General features: G+C 39.3%; 2 protein-coding genes across 5 annotated transcripts in view; one reads left to right on the top strand and one right to left on the bottom strand.

Annotated features, from left to right (window-relative positions):
• The window catches only part of LOC306986667 (CMP-N-acetylneuraminate-beta-galactosamide-alpha-2,3-sialyltransferase 2), a 28198-nt gene extending 24292 nt beyond the window's left edge, over window positions 1-3906 (bottom strand). Inside the window, exon 1 of one of the 2 annotated variants that reach the window (XM_079590139.1) lies at window positions 3793-3906. The gene's annotated coding sequence lies outside the window, so the exon portion shown is untranslated. The remainder of the gene's footprint in view (window positions 1-3792) is intronic. The other variant, XM_079590138.1, reaches the window with a different exon arrangement.
• The window catches only part of LOC306986664 (CMP-N-acetylneuraminate-beta-galactosamide-alpha-2,3-sialyltransferase 1-like), a 29237-nt gene extending 10354 nt beyond the window's left edge, over window positions 1-18883 (top strand). The window contains exons 1-7 of one of the 3 annotated variants that reach the window (XM_079590130.1): window positions 4633-4824; window positions 5483-5797; window positions 16393-16586; window positions 16729-16908; window positions 16985-17030; window positions 17130-17249; window positions 18395-18860. In XM_079590130.1, coding sequence (XP_079446256.1) covers window positions 5528-5797; window positions 16393-16586; window positions 16729-16908; window positions 16985-17030; window positions 17130-17249; window positions 18395-18559 — 975 coding nt within the window. In that variant the 5' untranslated portion in view covers window positions 4633-4824; window positions 5483-5527 and the 3' untranslated portion in view covers window positions 18560-18860. Of the gene's footprint in view, window positions 1-4632; window positions 4825-5482; window positions 5798-16392; window positions 16587-16728; window positions 16909-16984; window positions 17031-17129; window positions 17250-18394 lie in introns of those variants that run through there. The other 2 variants (XM_079590132.1, XM_079590131.1) reach the window with 2 other exon arrangements.
• Window positions 18884-20828: the final 1945 nt, after the last annotated feature.

The following is a 20828-nucleotide window of genomic DNA, read 5'->3' as shown; positions in this document are numbered from 1 at the left end:
TTTTGTAGGTGTGGGCACTGGGGCGTGGGCACAAATCCTACATTTAACACTCGAGCGGTACGTGCCCGCTTTATGTGAGTGGGCTCTGTGACAAATATGGGGGACGTGCTTGTGTGTAGGGGTGAACACATTGGAGTGGGCACATTTTCTACACATAGAACACAATCGGCGTGAGCCGCATGAACAGACATTACACTCTTTTTGTGATTTATCTGGGTCGCCGTGAAAACGGCGTTTGTGTGCAGGCGAGCGTGTGCTGTGACTGGCTCGTTGGCTGCTGAATACACAACTGCAGTAGCCTTGTTTAATAAGGGGACTGACAGAGCGATTAACTTTGATGGCGGTCCGGCGGTGGCGGCGGGACTCGCGCATCTTTTCCTCTTTGCGGTTGCTAGGAGGATTTCGCGGCCTCAGGCTTCAGCACGATCTTCTGCCGGGGTCCCCGGGGGGGAGGCGGTCTGTGACGGCTGTTTGAGCGCGATCGAGGGCGGCCGCCCTGTCGCTGCTGCGAAGCTGGTGGAGGCTGCGATGGGCACTGTTGCGATGAGCTTCGTGCAGGAGGCTGATTCTGGGAGCGGCCTGCAGCGGAGCTAACGCGTCGTGGAAGGAACAGCTTCATGGCTTGAGACGTTTTCTGAACCTCCGAAAACCTGTCCACAATCCCGGTCACCGCAGGGCCAAAGAGGCCGGTGGGGGAGAGCGGGGCGTTGAGGAACACGGCGCGTTCAGACTCACTCATCTCGGCGAGCGTCAGCCAAAGGTGCCTCTCCGTTACCGTGAGTGAAGCCATGCATCGTCCCATCGCCTGTGCTGCGGATTTCGTGGCGCGGAGGGAAAGGTCCGTCGCGCTGCGCAGATCCGTTACAATGTCCTGAACCGGGCGTTTCTCGTCCAAACGGCGGAGGAGTTCAGCCTGGAGGATCTGGAGGACAGCCATAGAATGCAGGGCGGAAGCGGCTTGTCCGGCGGCGGCGAAAGCACGGCCGACAAGGGCTGAAGTGGTCCTGCAGGCTTTCGACGGGAGGGCAGACTTTGAGCGCCATTTTGGTGATGGCGGGCAAAGGTGCACTGCGACCGCCTCTTCCACTGGGGGGATCCGGCTGTAGCCTTTTTCGATGGCTCCGTCCACTTGGGAGAGAGTCGACGAAGCAGGGGAGCGGAGTCTCGCGGAGAATGGAGCGTTCCACGATTTAGAGAGCTCGGCGTGGAGCTCTGGCAGGAAGGGTGCTGACCTAGAGGCAGGCGCTAGGCGGCGGCTAGGAAGAAAGCACCCGTCGAGCCTGTTGGGCGCGGGCGCCTCCGGTGGAGACCAGTCCAGGCCCAGTTGATCAACGGCCATGGTGAGGAGGCGGATAAGTTCAGCGTCCACGTTAGACCGGGCCTTGCCAGGTTCCTGAGTCGAAGAGGAGGTGGAGTGTGTGGATCCAGACCACTCTTCACTGTCCGACGCCAGGAGAGAACAGCTGTCGATGGCGTCGTCCCCCGCCTCGTCCCCTGTGTCGACGGCAGTGAGGGCCGAAGCCGTCATCTGCGCGTCGGGAAGGGGGGGCGGTGAAGGGGAATGCGAAGCTCGAGGGGAAGGTTCCGGCGAGCGTTCGCGAGCGACGGGCTCCGGGAGTCTCTGGGCACGGCGCTTCTTCTTCCGCGGGCCACTGGAGAGAGGCGGAGCGACAGCCTCGACGTTGAAGAGGGCGAGTCGAGCCCGCAGGGTCGAAATCGCCATCTCGTCACACTCAATGCAGCCACCCGTCGAGAGAGCGATGGCTGCGTGGTCTCGGCCCAGGCAGAGAGCGCAGATCACGTGGCGGTCTCCGTCGCTGAGCGCGGTTCGGCATGAACCGCAGGAAAGACGAGGCATTTTTGTACAAACGCCTGGCTCTTTTAGGACGTGAGTCGCAGCGGCGAGCTCACGGAGAGGTAGTTTGAAAAGGATACTTGTCGCCGGATAGCGTAGCTGGCACGGACGGCTGAAGGTGGCGAAGACGGCCGGCTTCCTCAGGCGCTGTCCTAAGCTGGCTGGTCGCTGGATTCGACGGTCAGCGTAGCATAGAGCGTCGCTGAAGAGATGAAAATCAAGTGTTTAGCAGCCCAACTTCCCCTTATATACGTTAAGCCACCCCCATTTCGGCGGGCTTTGACGCGTGAGGGCGCGAAGCGCCCTCATTGGGCGCGACGTCACGCCAGGGGCTCAGTGGTAGGCTGCAGCAGTTGCCGCGGAGCAGCCAATGAGCGCGCTAGATAGCCCGCTCTAGGTCTGACTGCTGCTGCACTGCGTTTACAATATATACAAATTCAAGGAAAAATTTTGGCTTCAATATCTCGAGCAAAGAGACTTTACCCGGTGCGTACTTTCAGTACGCAGTACGAGAGAACCTCTCGTAAGAGAACTGTAGTAGCGTTTAGTCCACTGTCTACAATAGACTAATTTAGAGATCACTTTTTTTGTTTTGTTTAACCGACTACCAACAACTTTGAACGGTTAACGTTGATACGGTCAAACGGTCATTGGTTAACATCCCTAGCGGTCAGACATCAACATCAGACATCTTGTAAAAAGATGGCCGCCAACGGGTTTTAAAACTTTTGAAACTTTCGCCTCTCTTTGGCAAAACAAGTAAGCAAACTCACATGAAGAAAATTTGACAGTTGGAAAGTCAGCAGCTTACTCACCTCAGCAGTTGAAATTGCTGCCACTGAAGAGATTAAAAAATCTGTTGTCCTGATATCACTAATGGGGATGGCCTTTTCTTAAAGGGGCAGATTCCGCAATACGATAGGGTGGACAACCATTCAAGGGACATGGACAAACTCTTCTTTTTTATTAAATAAAAGTATTGTTTTTATTACAAAATGATCAATACACTCAGTTTGAGTAATATCTTATTTAACAAAATATTAATAGGAAAACAAAAATAAAAAAAATTATGATTTGACTATTTTACTCTCATTCAAATTTAATGAGCAGTGCCTGGGACATAGCAAAATAACATACTGTACATCCTCTCATACAAAACTAAAGAAAATCTTGAAAATGTATCTAAAGAGTAATGCTTCTGTTATGAATAAAAAAACTTAACCTAATATAACACACCCTTTCATAGTTGTTTGTATGTTAAGTTATCACGGCAAATTAGTTATTTATGTTTAGGAAACCAAAAGGCACCCTACAGTGATATTGACCCTGGCCGCAGGGAGTTTCAGAGATCACAGATCCTCAGCACATCACCAGCCATAAATGCAGTTCCACCAGTTCTTGTCAGAAAACATTTAGAAAGCAGACATTCAACAAGTAGAACTGATTTATGTTTGTAATAAACTAATATTTATGATTCGAGTAATAGATTTTTTTATTTCCGTTTTCATAAACCTATAATGATCTGCAGTGTTTTGAATTCTAAAAAATGATGGGTTGGTTCAACGTGTTTGGGTAAAATATGGACAAACCCAACCATTGCTTTAAATTAAACAGTTTAGGTCAATTTAAACCAACATGACCCGAAATATTTTTTTTTTTTTTTTTTTTTATGCCCTAGGCTATATAACAGCGCTTGAATGTATTATAGCCTACACAATAATATGAATGATACGTAGTCTATTAGCCAACAAAGGTAAATCATTAAAAAAAAAACAATTCTTTTGAAATATACCATTTTCAGTCGAGGCAAACATCTAATTATTACAATCCCGAACATCTTATGCAACAGACATTTAAGATGGACTCAAATCTTTAATTAGCCTACGGAATTTAGGATATTAATAGAAACATGTAATTAAAATAAAACATTTACTCACTTTCTTGCCTTGAAATAAAACTGCCCAGTTTTGAATCCAGCGTTGAATCCTTCTCTGTGGACCTATCTGATTGTGTAAGTGTGTGTGCAATTGTGAACTGGCAGAGCAACGACTGGTTAATCTTGTCACGCAAACAGCTATAGATCACTTCAGTTCACACGAAAATTAATGACATCGACGATGAGGGTTATTTTGATCCCCATCATCATCATTTTTATTTTAATACAACTCACAAATTATTACTAATTAATTTAATAATATTAATGATTAATAAGTCTCAATACTACAATTAATTTATATTTTAAAAATCATATTAAATCGATTAAACATTAATGCCCTTGCTAGCTTTTACCCTGTTTTAACTGTTTATTTTACAGTAGGCTACTAAATAGCCTATGATTAGTATAAATAAAGTATTTCAATTTAATTTGTTATGTGTAATGTCATTTATAGAGCTAACACACACACACACACACAAACACAAATGCGTAAATGCAAACGCATATGTATTATCTTTGCGCACGTCATCAACGCGCATCGCTTGACCTGCTGAAGAATTTTGACATGTCAATCACCCCTCCCTTTCCCATATTGTGTAAGCTAAATTATGCATAAATTGTTTGAAAGTTTTTTTTAAAAAAGTACAAATTTACCTCAAAGCAATTTTAAAACCTAAGCAATTCTCTTCAGAACCGTTTCTCTATTGCTTAGGCTACCATCCATTTGGGCTGCATTTTTGAATTTCTTTATACCAAAAACCAGAAGATCTCTTGGTAATGTTATTTGGACAACATACTCCGGGGTATGAGCAGGTAAAACCAGTTCCACAAGTTGAGGGACAAACATTAAATTGTCTTTGACTTTGGTTTGGGGAGACACGAAGCTTTCAGCACTCAGATGCTCTAATGATTCAGATGACAAGAAATAGGCTAAAACATATTGCTGAGTAGGCTACTGCATATATTTCTATACATCTTATCTATAAATACTTTTAAGAAATACGAGAAACCTGCCTGACCCTATATCAATTAGGTAAGTTTCACCTTTTATATACAGCGGAAATTGTCTTATGTACTCAGTGTGTAGCCTACTTAAATTCGATAATTTAACTTAATGCTTTTGCCTTTGAAATGTAACGTTTGTGTGATGGTGGCCCGAGTGGACACTTCTATTGGTGAAACAAAGTTTGAATTGTTTTTTTCAATATTGTTTTATGTTTTCAATATTTAACCTAAATAAAATAAGTGATAGCCTATATCTGATGAAACAATGTAATTAATTAACCAGCTGATGCATTAATTACGCTATACAATATGACGTAAAAAATATATTATGCACGTCAAAACAATACTCAGTTCAATTATGTTCCCTAAAGGATTTTTAATTGAATGATACGTATTTAATAAAAAATAAAAAAGTAATACAACCAAAGTCGTGTCGAAGTTGCACTGCCCTTTTATTGCACTAGGCTATATGATTTGAATTAGGCTACTAATCGAAAGTCGAGTTTAAAGTGACAATTCATGCAGAAATGACAGAAATGACCGTGACAAGTTATAAACTACATGATTGTGACGAGTACATTTTTACAGTGCGGCCGTTTGAACTTTACTCAAAGAACTGTTACACACAATAATTAAATATATGGCACTATAATGTAAATCATGATTTTTTTTTTCTGTCTTTTTAGTAAAAAAAAAACTTCATTCGTCCACAAACACTACGCAGGCAAAAGATGAAAGTCTTCAACAGAACGCCTCGATTATACATAACCTTGCCTTTAAGCTTCATGGCCATCTTTCTTCTCTACACTCAAAACGCCCCGATGGACGACACCACAGACTCATTTGATGATTTAATATTCGAACCTTCATGTTCCTGTAAAACTTGCGTCATGGGATTTCTGGACGATGACTGGTTCATGTATCGGTACAATCCCACCATACCAGCTCTCCTCAACAGAAAAAACAGCGTGTTACCTGGAGACACGAACAAATGGTGGAGGGTAAGACTTTAACTAAAGTATTAAAGGTGGTGTCCTATGATTCACTGTACGCCAAGTAAAATAAATACGTAAACACAAAACTAGGGGGGGGCTATGCGCAAACAAACCTTTGGGCTATTTCCCAGCTAACAGGGAACGTTCCCAGAACATTCACTAACGTTCTTTAAAAGTTGTGTAAATGTTAGTACAAAACGTTATTAAAATAATGTTTTCGGAACGTTCATATAACGTTATTAACGTTCTCATAACATTGAGAGAAAACGTTCTTAGAACAACGTTCTCGGAACGTCTTTTTGACGTTATTTGTGATTGATGAACGTTCTCATAACGTTGAGAGAAAACGTTCTTAGAACAACGTTCTTAGAACGTCTTTTTGACGTTATTTGTGATTGATCAAAGTTCTCATAACGTTGATATAAAACGTTCTTGGAACAACGTTCTTGGAACGTCTTTTTGACGTTATTTGTGATTGATGAACGTTCTCATAACGTTGATTAAAAACGTTCTTGGAACAACGTTCTTGGAACGTCTTTTTGACGTTATTTGTGATTGATGAACGTTCTCATAACGTTGATTGAAAACGTTCTAAAACCAAAGTTCTCGGAACGTCTTTTTGACGTTATTTGTGATTGATGAACGTTCTCATAACGTTGATATAAAACGTTCTTGGAACAACGTTCTTGGAACGTCTTTTTGACGTTATTTCGTGATTGATGAACGTTCTCATAACGTTGATATAAAACGTTCTTGGAACAACGTTCTTGGAACGTCTTTTTGACGTTATTTGTGATTGATGAACGTTCTCATAACGTTGATATAAAACGTTCTTGGAACAACGTTCTTGGAACGTCTTTTTGACGTTATTTGTGATTGATGAACGTTCTCATAACGTTGATATAAAACGTTCTTGGAACAACGTTCTTGGAACGTCTTTTTGACGTTATTTGTGATTGATGAACGTTCTCATAACGTTGATTGAAAACGTTCTAAAACCAAAGTTCTCGGAACGTCTTTTTGACGTTATCTGTGATTGATGAACGTTCTCATAACGTTGATATAAAACGTTCTTGGAACAACGTTCTTGGAACGTCTTTTTGACGTTATTTCGTGATTGATGAACGTTCTCATAACGTTGATATAAAACGTTCTTGGAACAACGTTCTTGGAACGTCTTTTTGACGTTATTTGTGATTGATGAACGTTCTCATAACATTGATATAAAACGTTCTTGGAACAACGTTCTTGGAACCTCTTTTTGACGTTATTTTGTGATTGATGAACGTTCTCATAACGTTGATAGAAAACGTTCTAAAATCAAAGTTCTCGGAACGTCTTTTTGACGTTATTTGTGATTGATCAAAGTTCTCATAACGTTGATATAAAACGTTCTTGGAACAACGTTCTTGGAACATCTTTTTGACTTTATCTGTGATTGATGAACGTTCTCATAACGTTGATATAAAACGTTCTTGGAACAACGTTCTTGGAACGTCTTTTTGACGTTATTTCGTGATTGATGAACGTTCTCATAACGTTGATAGAAAACGTTCTAAAACCAAAGTTCTTGGAACGTCTTTTTGACGTTATTTGTGATTGATGAAAGTTCTCATAACGTTGATAGAAATCGTTCTTAGAACAACGTTCTTGGAACGTCTTTTTGACGTTATTTCGTGATTGATGAACGTTCTCATAACGTTGATAGAAAACGTTCTTAGAACAACGTTCTTGGAACGTCTTTTTGACGTTATTTGTGATTGGTGAAAGTTCTCATAATGTTGATATAAAACGTTCTTGGAACAACGTTCTTGGAACGTCTTTTTGACGTTATTTCGTGATTGATGAACATTCTCATAACGTTGATATAAAACGTTCTTGGAACAACGTTCTTGGAACGTCTTTTTGACGTTATTTCGTGATTGATGAACGTTCTCATAACGTTGATATAAAACGTTCTTGGAACAACGTTCTTGGAACGTCTTTTTGACGTTATTTCGTGATTGATGAACGTTCTCATAACGTTGATAGAAAACGTTCATAGAACAACTTTCTTGGAACGTCTTTTTGACGTTATTTGTGATTGATGAACGTTCTCATAACGTTGATATAAAACGTTCTTAGAACAACGTTCTCGGAACGTCTTTTCGACGTTATTTGTGATTGATGAAAGTTCTCATAACGTTGATATAAAACGTTCTTAGAACAACGTTCTTGGAACGTCTTTTCGACGTTATTTGTGATTGATGAAAGTTCTCATAACGTTGATATAAAACGTTCTTGGAACAATGTTCTTGGAACGTCCTTATAATGTTATTAGTATTTTATGAATGTTATATTTAGGCTGTCATACAGCGTTCTGGGAACATGTTATTTGCTGAACATTCTCATAATGTTAAGTAGGCTACACTTAACAAATGTGAGCTTCTTAACATTAGTTTACAATCACTAGATTTGTATGACTATATATCCATAAAAAACATTTTAAACATCACAGTAGTTTATAACGCCACACCAATAAACCAGCACTTATAGCGCTATAAATAATTGTATATTAAATAGTGCAAAATGCCTCTGCAAAATAAATTTTTGTGTGTGTTTTTAGTAATTGTTGTTTTGGTGTGTTTGAGTGCTCACTGTTACAATTACACAGCAAAAGTTCGGTGACATCTTTATTTGTGTATGGCAGAAAGCAAATACTGATCCTGAAATAATTACATAAAATAAATGTGGAAAATTGAACTATACGATTGAGGGAGCAGGCTACACAGTGAACTCAGAGAAAACGCTATACGCTTGAGCAAAAACAGTTTGTGTATAGGCTACAAATGATGCCTGTGAAAGAGATTGTGAACGCATTGAATATGATATGTTTTGTTGGTTAATAGCATAAGCTACTATTACACAGTAGCGATAACATTAAGCGCACCAGAGAAGTACATATAATATTCAGATGTAAACAGCATAGCTGACTTACAGATTCAGTTAACATCCACAAATGAATAAGCGTGATGAATCAGGCAGCAGGCTACACACAGTAACTCAGAGAAAACGCTACGCTTGAGCAAACAGTGTGCGAATAGGTTACTATAATTGATGGCAAAGTGCCTGTTAGAGTTAGGGTTAGGGTTAGGGTTAGGGTTAGGGTTGGGTTAGGGTTAGGGTTAGGGTTGGGTTAGGCTCATTACAATCACACAGCAAAAGTTCAGTGACATTTTTATTTGTGCATGAAAGCAAATACTGATACTGACATAATGACATACATATGGAAAATTTAACTACACGATTCAGGGAGCAGGCTACACAGTGAACTCCGAGAAAAGCTGTGAATAAAATACAATATTCAGAAGTAAACAGTGTAGCTGACTAAATGTTTAGCTGACAGAGTGTTTATGTCAGAATGTTTATTTTTAAACAATTACCTTCTTTTGCCGATATATTTAGCTATATCTTTTGCATTTCTAATCCAAACAACGTCAAACTTGACACTGCACTTACTCGTGCCCGTAGCAAGAAACCTGTCAAGTTTGAAATCCATTGGACTAACGGTTCGAGAGATATGGTTAACAGTATACAGACAGACAGACAGACAGACAGACAGACAGACAGACAGACCTTCCTGTAATTTATAGATGTGCTATTCACATTATGTGAAGCTCTGTTAAATATATTGAAATACATTTTGAACATATATTATTTAAAAAATACATTCTAAACATTTAAACATAAACCTTTTAAATTGTTCCTCATGTTACATCTGTAAATTGTGTACATATTGTGTATATTTCATAAAATATATCCATGCCTTATCATGTTTAGTTTTTAATAAATGTTTAGCAATTTTATTTATACACCACGTTAACCATTTATATAAAGCTATATAATATTATAGACTATATTACATTATATTATAGCCTATTATACCCTATTATAAATGACTTAGTAAACATTGTTTTACACTCAATGCTTCATATTCTTATTCCGTTTACAGTTTGGTGATGGCCACGAGTCTATAGCCTACACTTAATGTTAACCTCACATTTCAGGATATTTTATCTGATTATCAAATAATTCCCTCCATCATTTCTTCTTTCATGTAAATGCTGCGTGACTTCTACGTATTTTAATTTGCGCGCGCACTGAACATTCGAGTTGCTTTTGAACCAGATTTGAACTGGAGTTACCATGGAAACGGGCGGGGAGCTCAACTGACGACAAGCAGCAACTCTGTCTCTCACTGTTGGTTTCGCTAATTTCAGGTAAGTTTAGTCCCCAAAATTACACAAATAGTACATAAAAATGTTTCTGACACATTCTTTCATGTAAATAACACGCTTCCGTTGAATATTTACTTTATAGAAATGGTTTAGTGTCTTCGGGAAAAGTCCGTTAGCATCTCAACTGTTAACGTTAGACTTTAGCTGTAATTTAAGTTTAGGCTTTAGGCTTGTAATCTTGATTAGCGATTTTGTAAAGGTTTTGGTGGCAATTTTTCAATGTGAATGGAAGTAAACTAAATTATCTTAAAATTAATTAACTTAAAAGTATTCACTGGACGGTTATTTCGTAGTTTTCACATGACGGAATGCCCTACAGGAGGGCAAATTGGGGTTTTATAATGCCATTTATGCCTAGTATTAACATGAATGTCACGCAACCGCTTAATTCACAGGTAAGTTAACGTTAATTCCAAGTCAGTTGAATCACCGTTTTCATATTAATGTGCTCTTTTAATTTAACGTTAAGCATATAGCGCGCGCACACACACGTTACACACAGATGAATAACCTTACTTCAAAAAATGTATATATTCATTGACAAGCTACTTTTAGTTTTTTTACAAGTGAATGAACGATTTATTTGTCCAAAGGACAAGTACAAGACCAGGGTTAACGTTAATGCCAAGCCCTGGTTTATACATTTTTATAATTTTATTATAATAGCTTCAAAGAAGACCTTTCTCAATGCTGCTATTGTCATACAATGAAAGTATTATATTACTACTTCCATAGTATGGCAAATTAGTACAAATTAGAAAAGTTTAGCAGGTAAAGTTACACAGAATTTTGATGCACATTATCTTATTTTCCCCTCAATGATGGAAGTTCATAAATTTTTTAGGTGTAGCTAATCCTTTACAATGTGTTATTGAACCTTTCCATTGTATAACATTTGTAAGCTACATTTTAATCTTGTGTGGTTTACAGTTTTTTTCCCACAGAGACTTCCAATGGGACGGGCGTCTGAACTGGCGGATGCGGAGCATCAAGCTTCTACTAGTTCTTCCCCCTCAAGGCCAAAGCATACCAAACAGACATCATCCCATTACAGGACAACCGTTGGATGCATTGACCTCTGAATTGGAGCTCTAAGGTGAGAGAAACTATCCCCGTACTATGCTCGAAGACGAAAATTTTGTCAGCGTGCCAGCATGTTGTTGTGGAATGTACTGTTGCATGAGAAAAAAAAACACTCCTCACATGTGAAAACACTTTGCTTTACTGATCACTAACCAATCACATATAGGTCAAAGGTCAGATTACCTGTTTTGAACTATTGATGCCATTAATGGACAGAGACCCCACACACACAATTGTGTTCTTTACTGTATTCTAAAGAATATTCTTTTGGTTTACATATGTTTATGGTTGTGTTGTATGCTACTGTATACAACAGTAATGTTTGGCCTAAAAAACATGTTATGTTTCTACATTGCATTGGTGTTTAGTGTACTTGTTCCCGCTCTCAGCAGATTACTGTCACTGTAGAACATTGTATTGAAGTGAAGATATAAGCCTATGAAAGACCAGAGTGCTTTAGATATAGAACAACAGTGTTTACATGGTATATCCAAAAATGTACTATTATGAAAGAAGTGTTTGCCATTTGATGCAAATGCTTCATTCTGTCATGTGGTTATGGCATTTTGAATGCAGTGTTACATTTTGAAGGAGATGTGAGGCATTTTGTGTGTGCAGTTTTGGGAATTGTGTGTAGAGTTTTGAAAAAGGGTGACATCGTTTTGAAAACATGTGTTTGCAGTTGGAAAAAAAACTAATATAAATTTATAGTACTCAAAGCACAGTCTAAATAACTTTAGGGTTAACATTTATGGAGTAGCCACACTGTTATTATCAAATGTTTATGACATAATAATTCACCAATTTTTAGTAACATCAGTCAATCTGTTTTTTATCCACAGACGGGGCATGAAGAGACTGGACCACAGACTGGACCACAGTGCTAGTTTGGCACACCCACACTACTTATATTTAAGGGATAGTTCACCCAAAAATGAATATTCTGTCAGTAATTACTCACCTTCATGTTGTTCCAACCCCGTAAGACTTTAGTGAAATCTGACAGCTGTCTCACTCCTCCATAGGTCACACGCATCACACACATGACCAGCGTCGGCCAATGGTGAGCCTACGTGGTGATGTGCAACACAGATATACTATGTGCAGTTATACTACGTAAACACACTTAGGCCCACGGAGAACATAATGAATAGTGGAATAAAGTCATTAGTTTTGTTTGTTTTTTGCGCACAAAAAGTGTTCTCGTCGCTTGATAAACATATGGTTGAGCCACTGTAGTCACTTGGACTATTTTAACGATGTCTTTAAAGGTGCAGTGTGTGATTTTTAGAGGCATCTAGTGGTGAGGTTTGCGAATGGCAAACAGCCAGTCACTTACGGCCTATCCCTCCCTTCTCAAACTGGAAGGAGAAGCTACGGTGGCCGACGTAACCAGCACATTTCTCCCCACATAGCAAACCCACAACACAGCGAGGGAGAAGAACCACATGAAACTATCCAACTACAAAATTTTTCTAACAGATTAGTTTAGCTGGCTAGTATGAACTGTTATGCTGTAGGCTAATGTTAGTGTTTTACAGTCAATAGTACTAATCAGCTGATTGTCTCACGAACGTAACCAGCACATTTATCCCCACATAGCAAAGCCATAACACAGGGAGGGAGAATAACTAAGTTACATGAAACAATATACCTACATATTTTACACCACTGACAAGGGAAAAGTCACTTCACACGGTGTCTATGGCTAGCTTCTAGGTAATGCTAACATTATGAAACAACAGTTTTCATTTGCAATGTTAAAGTTGGAATACCTTACCTATCCAGCAGAAAACAGGCAACTTCGGCGTCGCTTTGAAAGCCTTTTTCCCTCAGTGAAAGGGAAAGCTTTTCCCTTCCATCAGTGAAAAGCCACACCGATGTTGACCCGTGATTTTTAGATTTACCCTCCGTCGGCTCTTGTCCTAAACAATATGTGTTTTCTGCAGCTTCTCATTCAAGTTAGTGACGAAACGCTCTGTAGCGCTGTTTGTTCGCTGTCGGCTACGGTAGAAACATGACGTCACAATATGTCGAGCTTCATAGAAGGGGGTGCCTGCGGTTATGTAGATATAAATGACTCAAAACATAACGGTTCATTAAGTAAGGTCTTTATACACCACTGAAAACATAGTTATAGATCTTATATTGCATTTCTGTCAATAGATCCTCAGAAATATTACACATTGCACCTTTAATAACTATTCTGGGCCGGCAAGTTTCAATCCCTCAAGAAGCCTATGGAGGAGTGAGACAGCGCTCAGATTTCATCAAAAATATCTTAATTTGTGTTCAATCCGAAGATGAAGGAAAGTCTTACGGGGTTGAAACAACATGAGGGTGAGTAATTACTGACAGAGTTTTCATTTTTGTGTGAACTATCCCTTTAAGACTTCCGTTCATCTTCAGAACACAAATTAAGATATTTTTGATGAAATATGAGAGCTGGCTCACTCCTCCATAGGCTTCTAGGCAATTTCATTCTGCCGGCCCAGAAAGTTAGTAAAGACATGTTAAAATAGTCCAAGTGACTACAGTGGCTCAACCTTAAGTTTATCAAGCAACGACAATCATTTTTGTGGGCCTCTTGAGTGAGTTCACAAAAGTGCCGCACTACATCGAGACCCATCTGCGTCATCTTCTCAGTTCTCGCTGATCTCGTGAACTCTAGGGCTGGGACGATTAGTGGTCGACCGATATATCGCCCAGGCTGATATATCGGCCGATATAAGGCATTTTTCAAATATCGGCGTTGGCCGATTAGTTTTTCTGATTGGCCGACGTTTTGGAAGCGGGACTTTTATTTTGACGGGCGGCGCTGAGAACACGAGCGCCTGAGAAGAGAACAGCAAACGCCTTTCTGACTTATTTCAAAAGCATCATACTACTACATTCTCTTTAATAAATGATTCAATAACAAATACATTTTGTCACTTGTTGCCACCTTGTGGCGAAACAATGTAATCGATAAATGCGTTATTTTAAGCTGATTTAGGGGCCGATCACACCTAATGCGATTTTGGCAGTGAGAGGTGCCTTTTTTCAATTGATTTCTATGGCAGTGCGCGTTCTGCGCGCTGTTTATGCGCCTCAGGCGTTTTTGGAGTTTAAAAAAATCAACTCCGAGCGGTAAAAGTGTTTTTTCCACTGTCCAATTGAATGAATGGAGAGGCGGGTCTTCCGTTGTAGTGATGAAAGCTACAGTTGCTTTGAACGCCGGAGAGTGTGATGATGGAGGATAAACTTGTGGTGCTCTCGCGGGTTACCAGGAGCTTAACGACTTCAGGAATCGTAATGTTAACAGAAAGTAAACAAAGTTAATAAAAGGCTGATTTGACGTTTACTTGACTGACAGGACAGCTGTTTCTGTGTTTGCCTAGCAGCCAACATAAAACGCAGATCACTGCTCGTTCTGTGTGATTGGAACGATCACTGGTGCTGTTCTCTCAGGTTTCATCGAAAATATCTTAATTTGTGTTCTGAAGATGAACGGAAGTCTTACGGGGTTGGAATAACATGAGTAATTACTGACATAATTTTTTGGTGAACTAATAACCCTTAAACACAGTTTTCATTTCATTTAAATGTTTACATGAAAATATTTGTAGTTGTTTTTTTAAGCTATTATGTAGCGTTTAAAATGTATGATAATCATATGAAATGTTCTACTTTTTGATGTGATGTAAAAGTGCGCTTATAATTCACATGGTTGTTTTAATAAAAAAATTAAGTTGAACGAATGGTGCAGAATTGTTTTTCTAACCTTAAAATAACATTTTAACATGAAAGACAGTGGACATTTTAATGTTCTTTGAATGTTGTATTGTTAATAACATTTTGGGGAAAAACGTTGCAGGAACGTTATGCTTACCTTAAGATAATGTTCCAGCAACGTTATGCCAATGTTCCAGCAATGTTATGCGAACGTTCCGACAACATTATGCTAACCTTAAGATAACGTTCCATGAACGTTATGCTAACCTTAAAATAACGTTCCATGAACGTTATGCTAACCTTAAGAATGTTCCAGCAACGTTATGCTAACATTCTAGCAACGTTATGCTAACCTTAATATAACATTCCAGCAACGTTATGCTAACCTTAAGATAATGTTCCAGCAACATTATGCTAACATTACAGCAACGTTATGCTAACATTCCAGCAATGTTATGCTAACCTTAATATAACGTTCCATTAACGTTATGCTAACCTTAAGATAATGTTCCAGCAACGTTATGCTAATGTTCCAGCAACGTTATGCTAACCTTAAGATAAGGTTCCAGCAACATTATGCTAATGTTCCAGCAACGTTATGCTAATGTTCCAGCAACGTTATGCTAATGTTCCAGCAACGTTATGCGAATGTTCCAGCAACGTTATGCGAACGTTCCAGCAACGTTATGCTAACGTTCCAGCAACGTTATGCTAACGTTCCAGCAACATTATGCTAACCTTAAGATAACGTTCCAGCAACGTTATGCTAACGTTCCAGCAACGTTATGCTAACCTTAAGATAACGTTCCAGCAACGTTATGCTAACGTTCCAGCAACGTTATGCTAACGTTCCAGCAACGTTATGCTAACCTTAAGATAACGTTCCAGCAACATTATGCTAACGTTCCAGCAATGTTTTGCTAACATTAAGAAACCATTCCAGCAACGTTAAGCAAACTGGACATTTCAACGTTTTTAGAACATTTCAAATCAACGTTCCCACAACGTTCTCAGAACCTAATTTTGTTAGCTGGGTTGCATCTTTGTGATAGACAGATTCCCTCATGCATTTCATCCTGTAAAACATGATAGCCCCATTACATTATTTATTTATTCTCTTTAACTCCAATTGCCATGACAAGTTTTGGATTTTGAACTCAAGTTATCAAAAATTAAAGTAATCCATTTTCTTGACTATTTGAGTTGAAATAATTATCTTCCAATTGAGTTTACTCATGTTTTTTTTCTGGCAGCAGGTTTCGAAGATAAAGCAACTGATATTTTACAATGGCAGTTTTTCGATTTATGAGTTGTTCTTTTCATTTGACACATTCTGTGCCAGAATAATTACTGCTTATCTTCTAGGCTTCTGCATATATATCCTTATAACAACATACATTGGGAATAGTTTTAGTAAGCTTAACTTCCTGATTATCCTGTTGTTAACAGGGTGTATCAGAAATCTAGAAACAATAGTCAGGCAGCAGTTGAGGAAACCCTTAATGTGTTTATAATGACTTTCTATAGGGTCTACAACCGTCAAAGCTCAGAGTCAACTACACAGAGGTGGTGGACCAGCTGTTTTCTCTCTTCCCCGATGAAGATCATTACTCAGACGCCGGTCCAGATCGCTGCAGAACCTGTGCTGTGGTGGGAAACTCTGGGAACCTCCTGAGATCCAACTATGGTCAACTGATAGACAGCCATGACTTAGTCATACGGTATTAGAAGAACAGATTACACAGAATAAATCTGATAAATGTTCTATATATGCAGCAGTGTTTCTCACCCCTGTTCGTGGTATATCTTCAGCAATAATCTTCTTTTGGTAGCCTCTCAAAACATGGCCTGTTTTTCTCTCAGGATAAATAAAGGCCCGACAAAAGGTTACGAGAAGGACGTGGGGTTTAAGACCACTCACCGGGTTCTGTATCCCGAGAGCGCTGTGGACTTGGATGACAACACCCATCTGGTGCTTTTTCCCTTTAAGATTCGTGACATGCAGTGGCTCATAAGCACCGTCACCACTAGACACATCACACGGTGAGTACTGTTTAATAAAACAATTACAAAATCATGAAAGCAAATAAATGATTATCTATATCTTTTTGTTTCTCAGCACCTACACACAAGTCAAATCTTCAATCAAAGCAAACAAGAACAAGGTAAGTGCCCATATGTCACTAAATCAATGTAAATGATACTCATTTTAAGCCCTATAATAAGCAGGTATGAACCTCATAAATGTTTTGGATTCTGTCCAGGTGATGATCCTCCACCCTGCTTTTATAAAATATGCCTACGAGAAATGGCTGCAGAAAAATGGCAAATATCCCTCTACTGGCTTCATTACACTAGTATTTGCCCTGCATGTCTGTGATCAGGTAAAAATGTTTGCATTTTTCACATGATGGTTCAGTTTAAGTTTGCTGATGATATCAACAGAGTTTCTGTAAATAAATAAAAAATAAATAAAAAAAAACAGTTTAAAAATAATTTGCATGTGCAAATATAATCTTAATTTAAATTGAATCCCTCTCAAACTAAGTGCAAATAGCAATAGGCCTACATGTTTGCACTAACTGCAAGTAGCGTTGAGTATGCAATAATAACATATTATGATTATGTTTATCAAAGTCATAAATGGATGCTGCATTATTGGGAAATTACTTGTACTTGACATTACCTCCCCTTCACTCAATTTCCACTATTAAATGCCCACTAGGCACTTTATTTCCACTGTTCATATATTTTCTTAATCTCTATTTAAAATAAACGCTACTCATAGGCCTGTATGTTCCTGGATAAACATCTTTGTTGATCCCGGTCTGGAAAAACATTCCAGTGAACCAATCTGATTTGAGGGACAAGTTTAGAGTTTATGTCAAGTTTAGGCTTACAACCAGGGTTAGGTGCTTCTACATCCGTGTTATTCACCTTGTCATTTCCCTCTGATTTTAGGGATAACTTATGGGAAGGGTCATAGATTTAGGGTTAGGGATAGAGTTAGTACTTTCGGACAGGAATGTTGTCCCAGTTTCAACAAAATATGTTGATCCAGGAACATGCCTTGCTTGGCAAAATCATGGTGACTCTATAACGCCTGCACCCACCTTACTCTCCCCTCCACTGACCCTGTTATCTGCTGGATTTATTTGGTAGTTCTGTCTGGCTCAATCAGAAAATGGTGGCAGTTAGTGTAAATAGCCTCTGCCAAAAAGGTGGGCTATTTGCACTTGGTGTAAATAGACACTCCTTAACTTTAATGATCATTTCCTTTTTAAATAACATTAATTTTATTAACATTTTGTATTTGCATATATGCCTTTTATCCCAACCCCAAACCTTGTGCATGTTTTTTCAAAAGTATTACCAATTTATTTAGTGGCAAAACTTGTTAATGAGAAAAATTATGAAATGATATCTGAATAGCTTTTCTGAACAGTTTAAAACCCAAATTGTGCCATATTGCCGCCAGCTAGATAACCCCGAAATGGCAAAACTCCTGACAGCTATGTCTTTTACACAGGTGAATCTCTTTGGGTTTGGAGCTACAAGTAATGGAACCTGGCATCATTACTTTGACAAATCTCACACTCACTATAAAGGCGGCCCTCATAAAGGAGACATTGAAAACATAACAATGCATCAACTTGAGCACAGAAACAAGATTTCAATATATAAAGGGTATTGATAAAGAAAACATTGTTACGTTTAATGAAGGATTTGAAGTATGAAGTACTGAGATTGCTACAAAAATGTATGTTAAAATGAATAAATAAATGTATTTAATGTAAATGTGGGCTTGCGATGGCATTGTTTTGAGAGCTGTAGAATGTCCTAATCTTTTTTTTTATTTTTTATAATGCCTTACTATACACATTGTAAACATATATGTTGTTAATGTACTAATATTTAAGACATCTGTAATGTTAAAGTTTATGTGGATCACTATCTTGTATTGTAAAAATAAATAAATCAAAATGAAAAGGTTGAGCCTTTGCATGCATGTATTTTGTGGAAGAACATTGTTTTGTTTGTCCTGCTTTTCATAAGGGCGGATTAATCCAGTTATCCAACTGCTCATAAAACATTCCCTAGGCAAGATATATAACCAGTTTAGATGGAAAGGATCTCAAGGTGTCTAGTTGAAGACGTTACTAGCCATGACGTAACCATGGCGACAGACGTGGACAACTGCGTAGTGCGTAACGTTTAGCGGCATGCTGTTCTTATTTCGTTCAAACATTATGGACCATGGCAAGCAGACTTTGGGACAAAAAAGGAGAACTAAAATGAGGCTCAATATTATTTTCGAGATGCCGAGAGCTCCACGTCCGTGACAAACTTCGACTTGCAATATTTTCAAGGTTTTGTTTGTTTATTTCGCTTACTCTCCCGGAGCACAGTTGCTCTGCTCGCTAGCCTTATGAGAAACGGAAGCGAGCAAAAAGACTACATCGACCTCTCGCTGTGACTGCTGCTGCTGTGAGTTTGTTTGCTGCGTCTAAGCCTCGTATTAGCTTCGTATTTCTTTCTGTTTTGAACCATCATTTATTATAAATTCTAGTTGTTTATACTACTAAATACAGCTTACTCAACATCTCAGATTAACCTGACATTGCTAGCTTCCGTTATTGTCAGCACAACACGCTAACTCGCTAGCCTTTTACCGCACCACCCGTGCGCTCAGTTATTTATTTTTCTCTCGCGCGCCCGCGCCTTTGAGTTCATAAAAGCCCAGGTGAGTAAGAATCAGTCAACAAACACGGTGAGTAATGTCTTCTCCTGTTATTGTCACCTGCACTTCATGTCACATGTTTACCATAGCCTTCTCTGTCGGCAATATAGGATTTATATGTGATAAATGCAAGGAGTCAGTCAGGCTGACAGAGAAGATTTCAGAACTAGAGACACGCATCCAAACTTTAATCGAGAATAGTAAGAAGAGTGCTAGAGCTTTAGATACTATTTTGGATGCGCCTAGCCTAGTGAACTCTTTACATGAGTCGGTTCCGGCTGAAGTAGAGCCCGTGCAGCAGGGCAGATGGGTGACAGTGAGGGATCGCTCTAGTCGCGGATCAAAAAAACACTTTTCCGTTCCGATAACAAATCGATTTGCCCCGCTCAGTGAAACACCCACTGAGAATTATTCTGATTGTGCCCTAGTTATTGGCGATTCTATTACACGGAACGTGAAAATAGAGACACCAGCCACCATAGTCACATGTTTGCCGGGAGCCAGAGAGCCTGACATCAAAGCAAATTTGAAAGTGCTGGCTAATGCTAAACGTAAATTCTCTAAGATTATTATTCACGTCGGCACTAATGATGTTCGACTCCGCCAGTCGGAGATCACCAAAATTAATATTAAAGAGGTGTGTGAACTTGCAAGTACGATGTCAAGCACTGTAATTTGCTCTGGCCCCCTTCCTGTTCGCCGGAGTGATGAGATAGTTAGTAGATTGTGTTCACTCAATGGCTGGCTGTCTAAGTGGTGTCCACGAAATAATATAGAATTCATAGACAATTGGAAAAGTTTTTGGGGCAAACCTGACCTGTTGAAAAGAGATGGTATTCATCCCTCCTGGGATGGTGCTGCTCTTCTCTCTAGTAATTTGGCTCATAGTCTTAGAGATAAAACATGACAATCTGGGCCTCAGGTCAGGAAGCAGACAGACTGGCTTAACCGACCGTCTGCTAGCGGCCTCACGTCACCAAGGTCAGATAAATCCCATCACATAGAGCCTCTTTCACCTAGATATCATCATATAGAGACTGTGTCTGTTCCCCGAACTTGGAAATCAAAAATGCGTTCAAACCCATCTAAGGTTAAAAATTTAATTGATCTTCAACAAATAAAAAACAGATATAATACAAATGAGCAAATGATAAAGCTTGGGTTGCTGAATATTCGATCTCTTACTTCAAAAGCGCTAATAGTTAATGATATGATTACAGAT

The sequence above is a fragment of the Phoxinus phoxinus genome (genome assembly GCF_949152265.1).
Source record: "Phoxinus phoxinus genome assembly, chromosome: 19".
Classification (NCBI taxonomy): Eukaryota; Metazoa; Chordata; class Actinopteri; order Cypriniformes; family Leuciscidae; genus Phoxinus; species Phoxinus phoxinus.
Note: the sequence above shows the minus strand (reverse complement) of the source record. Positions and strands in the feature narration are given on the sequence as shown.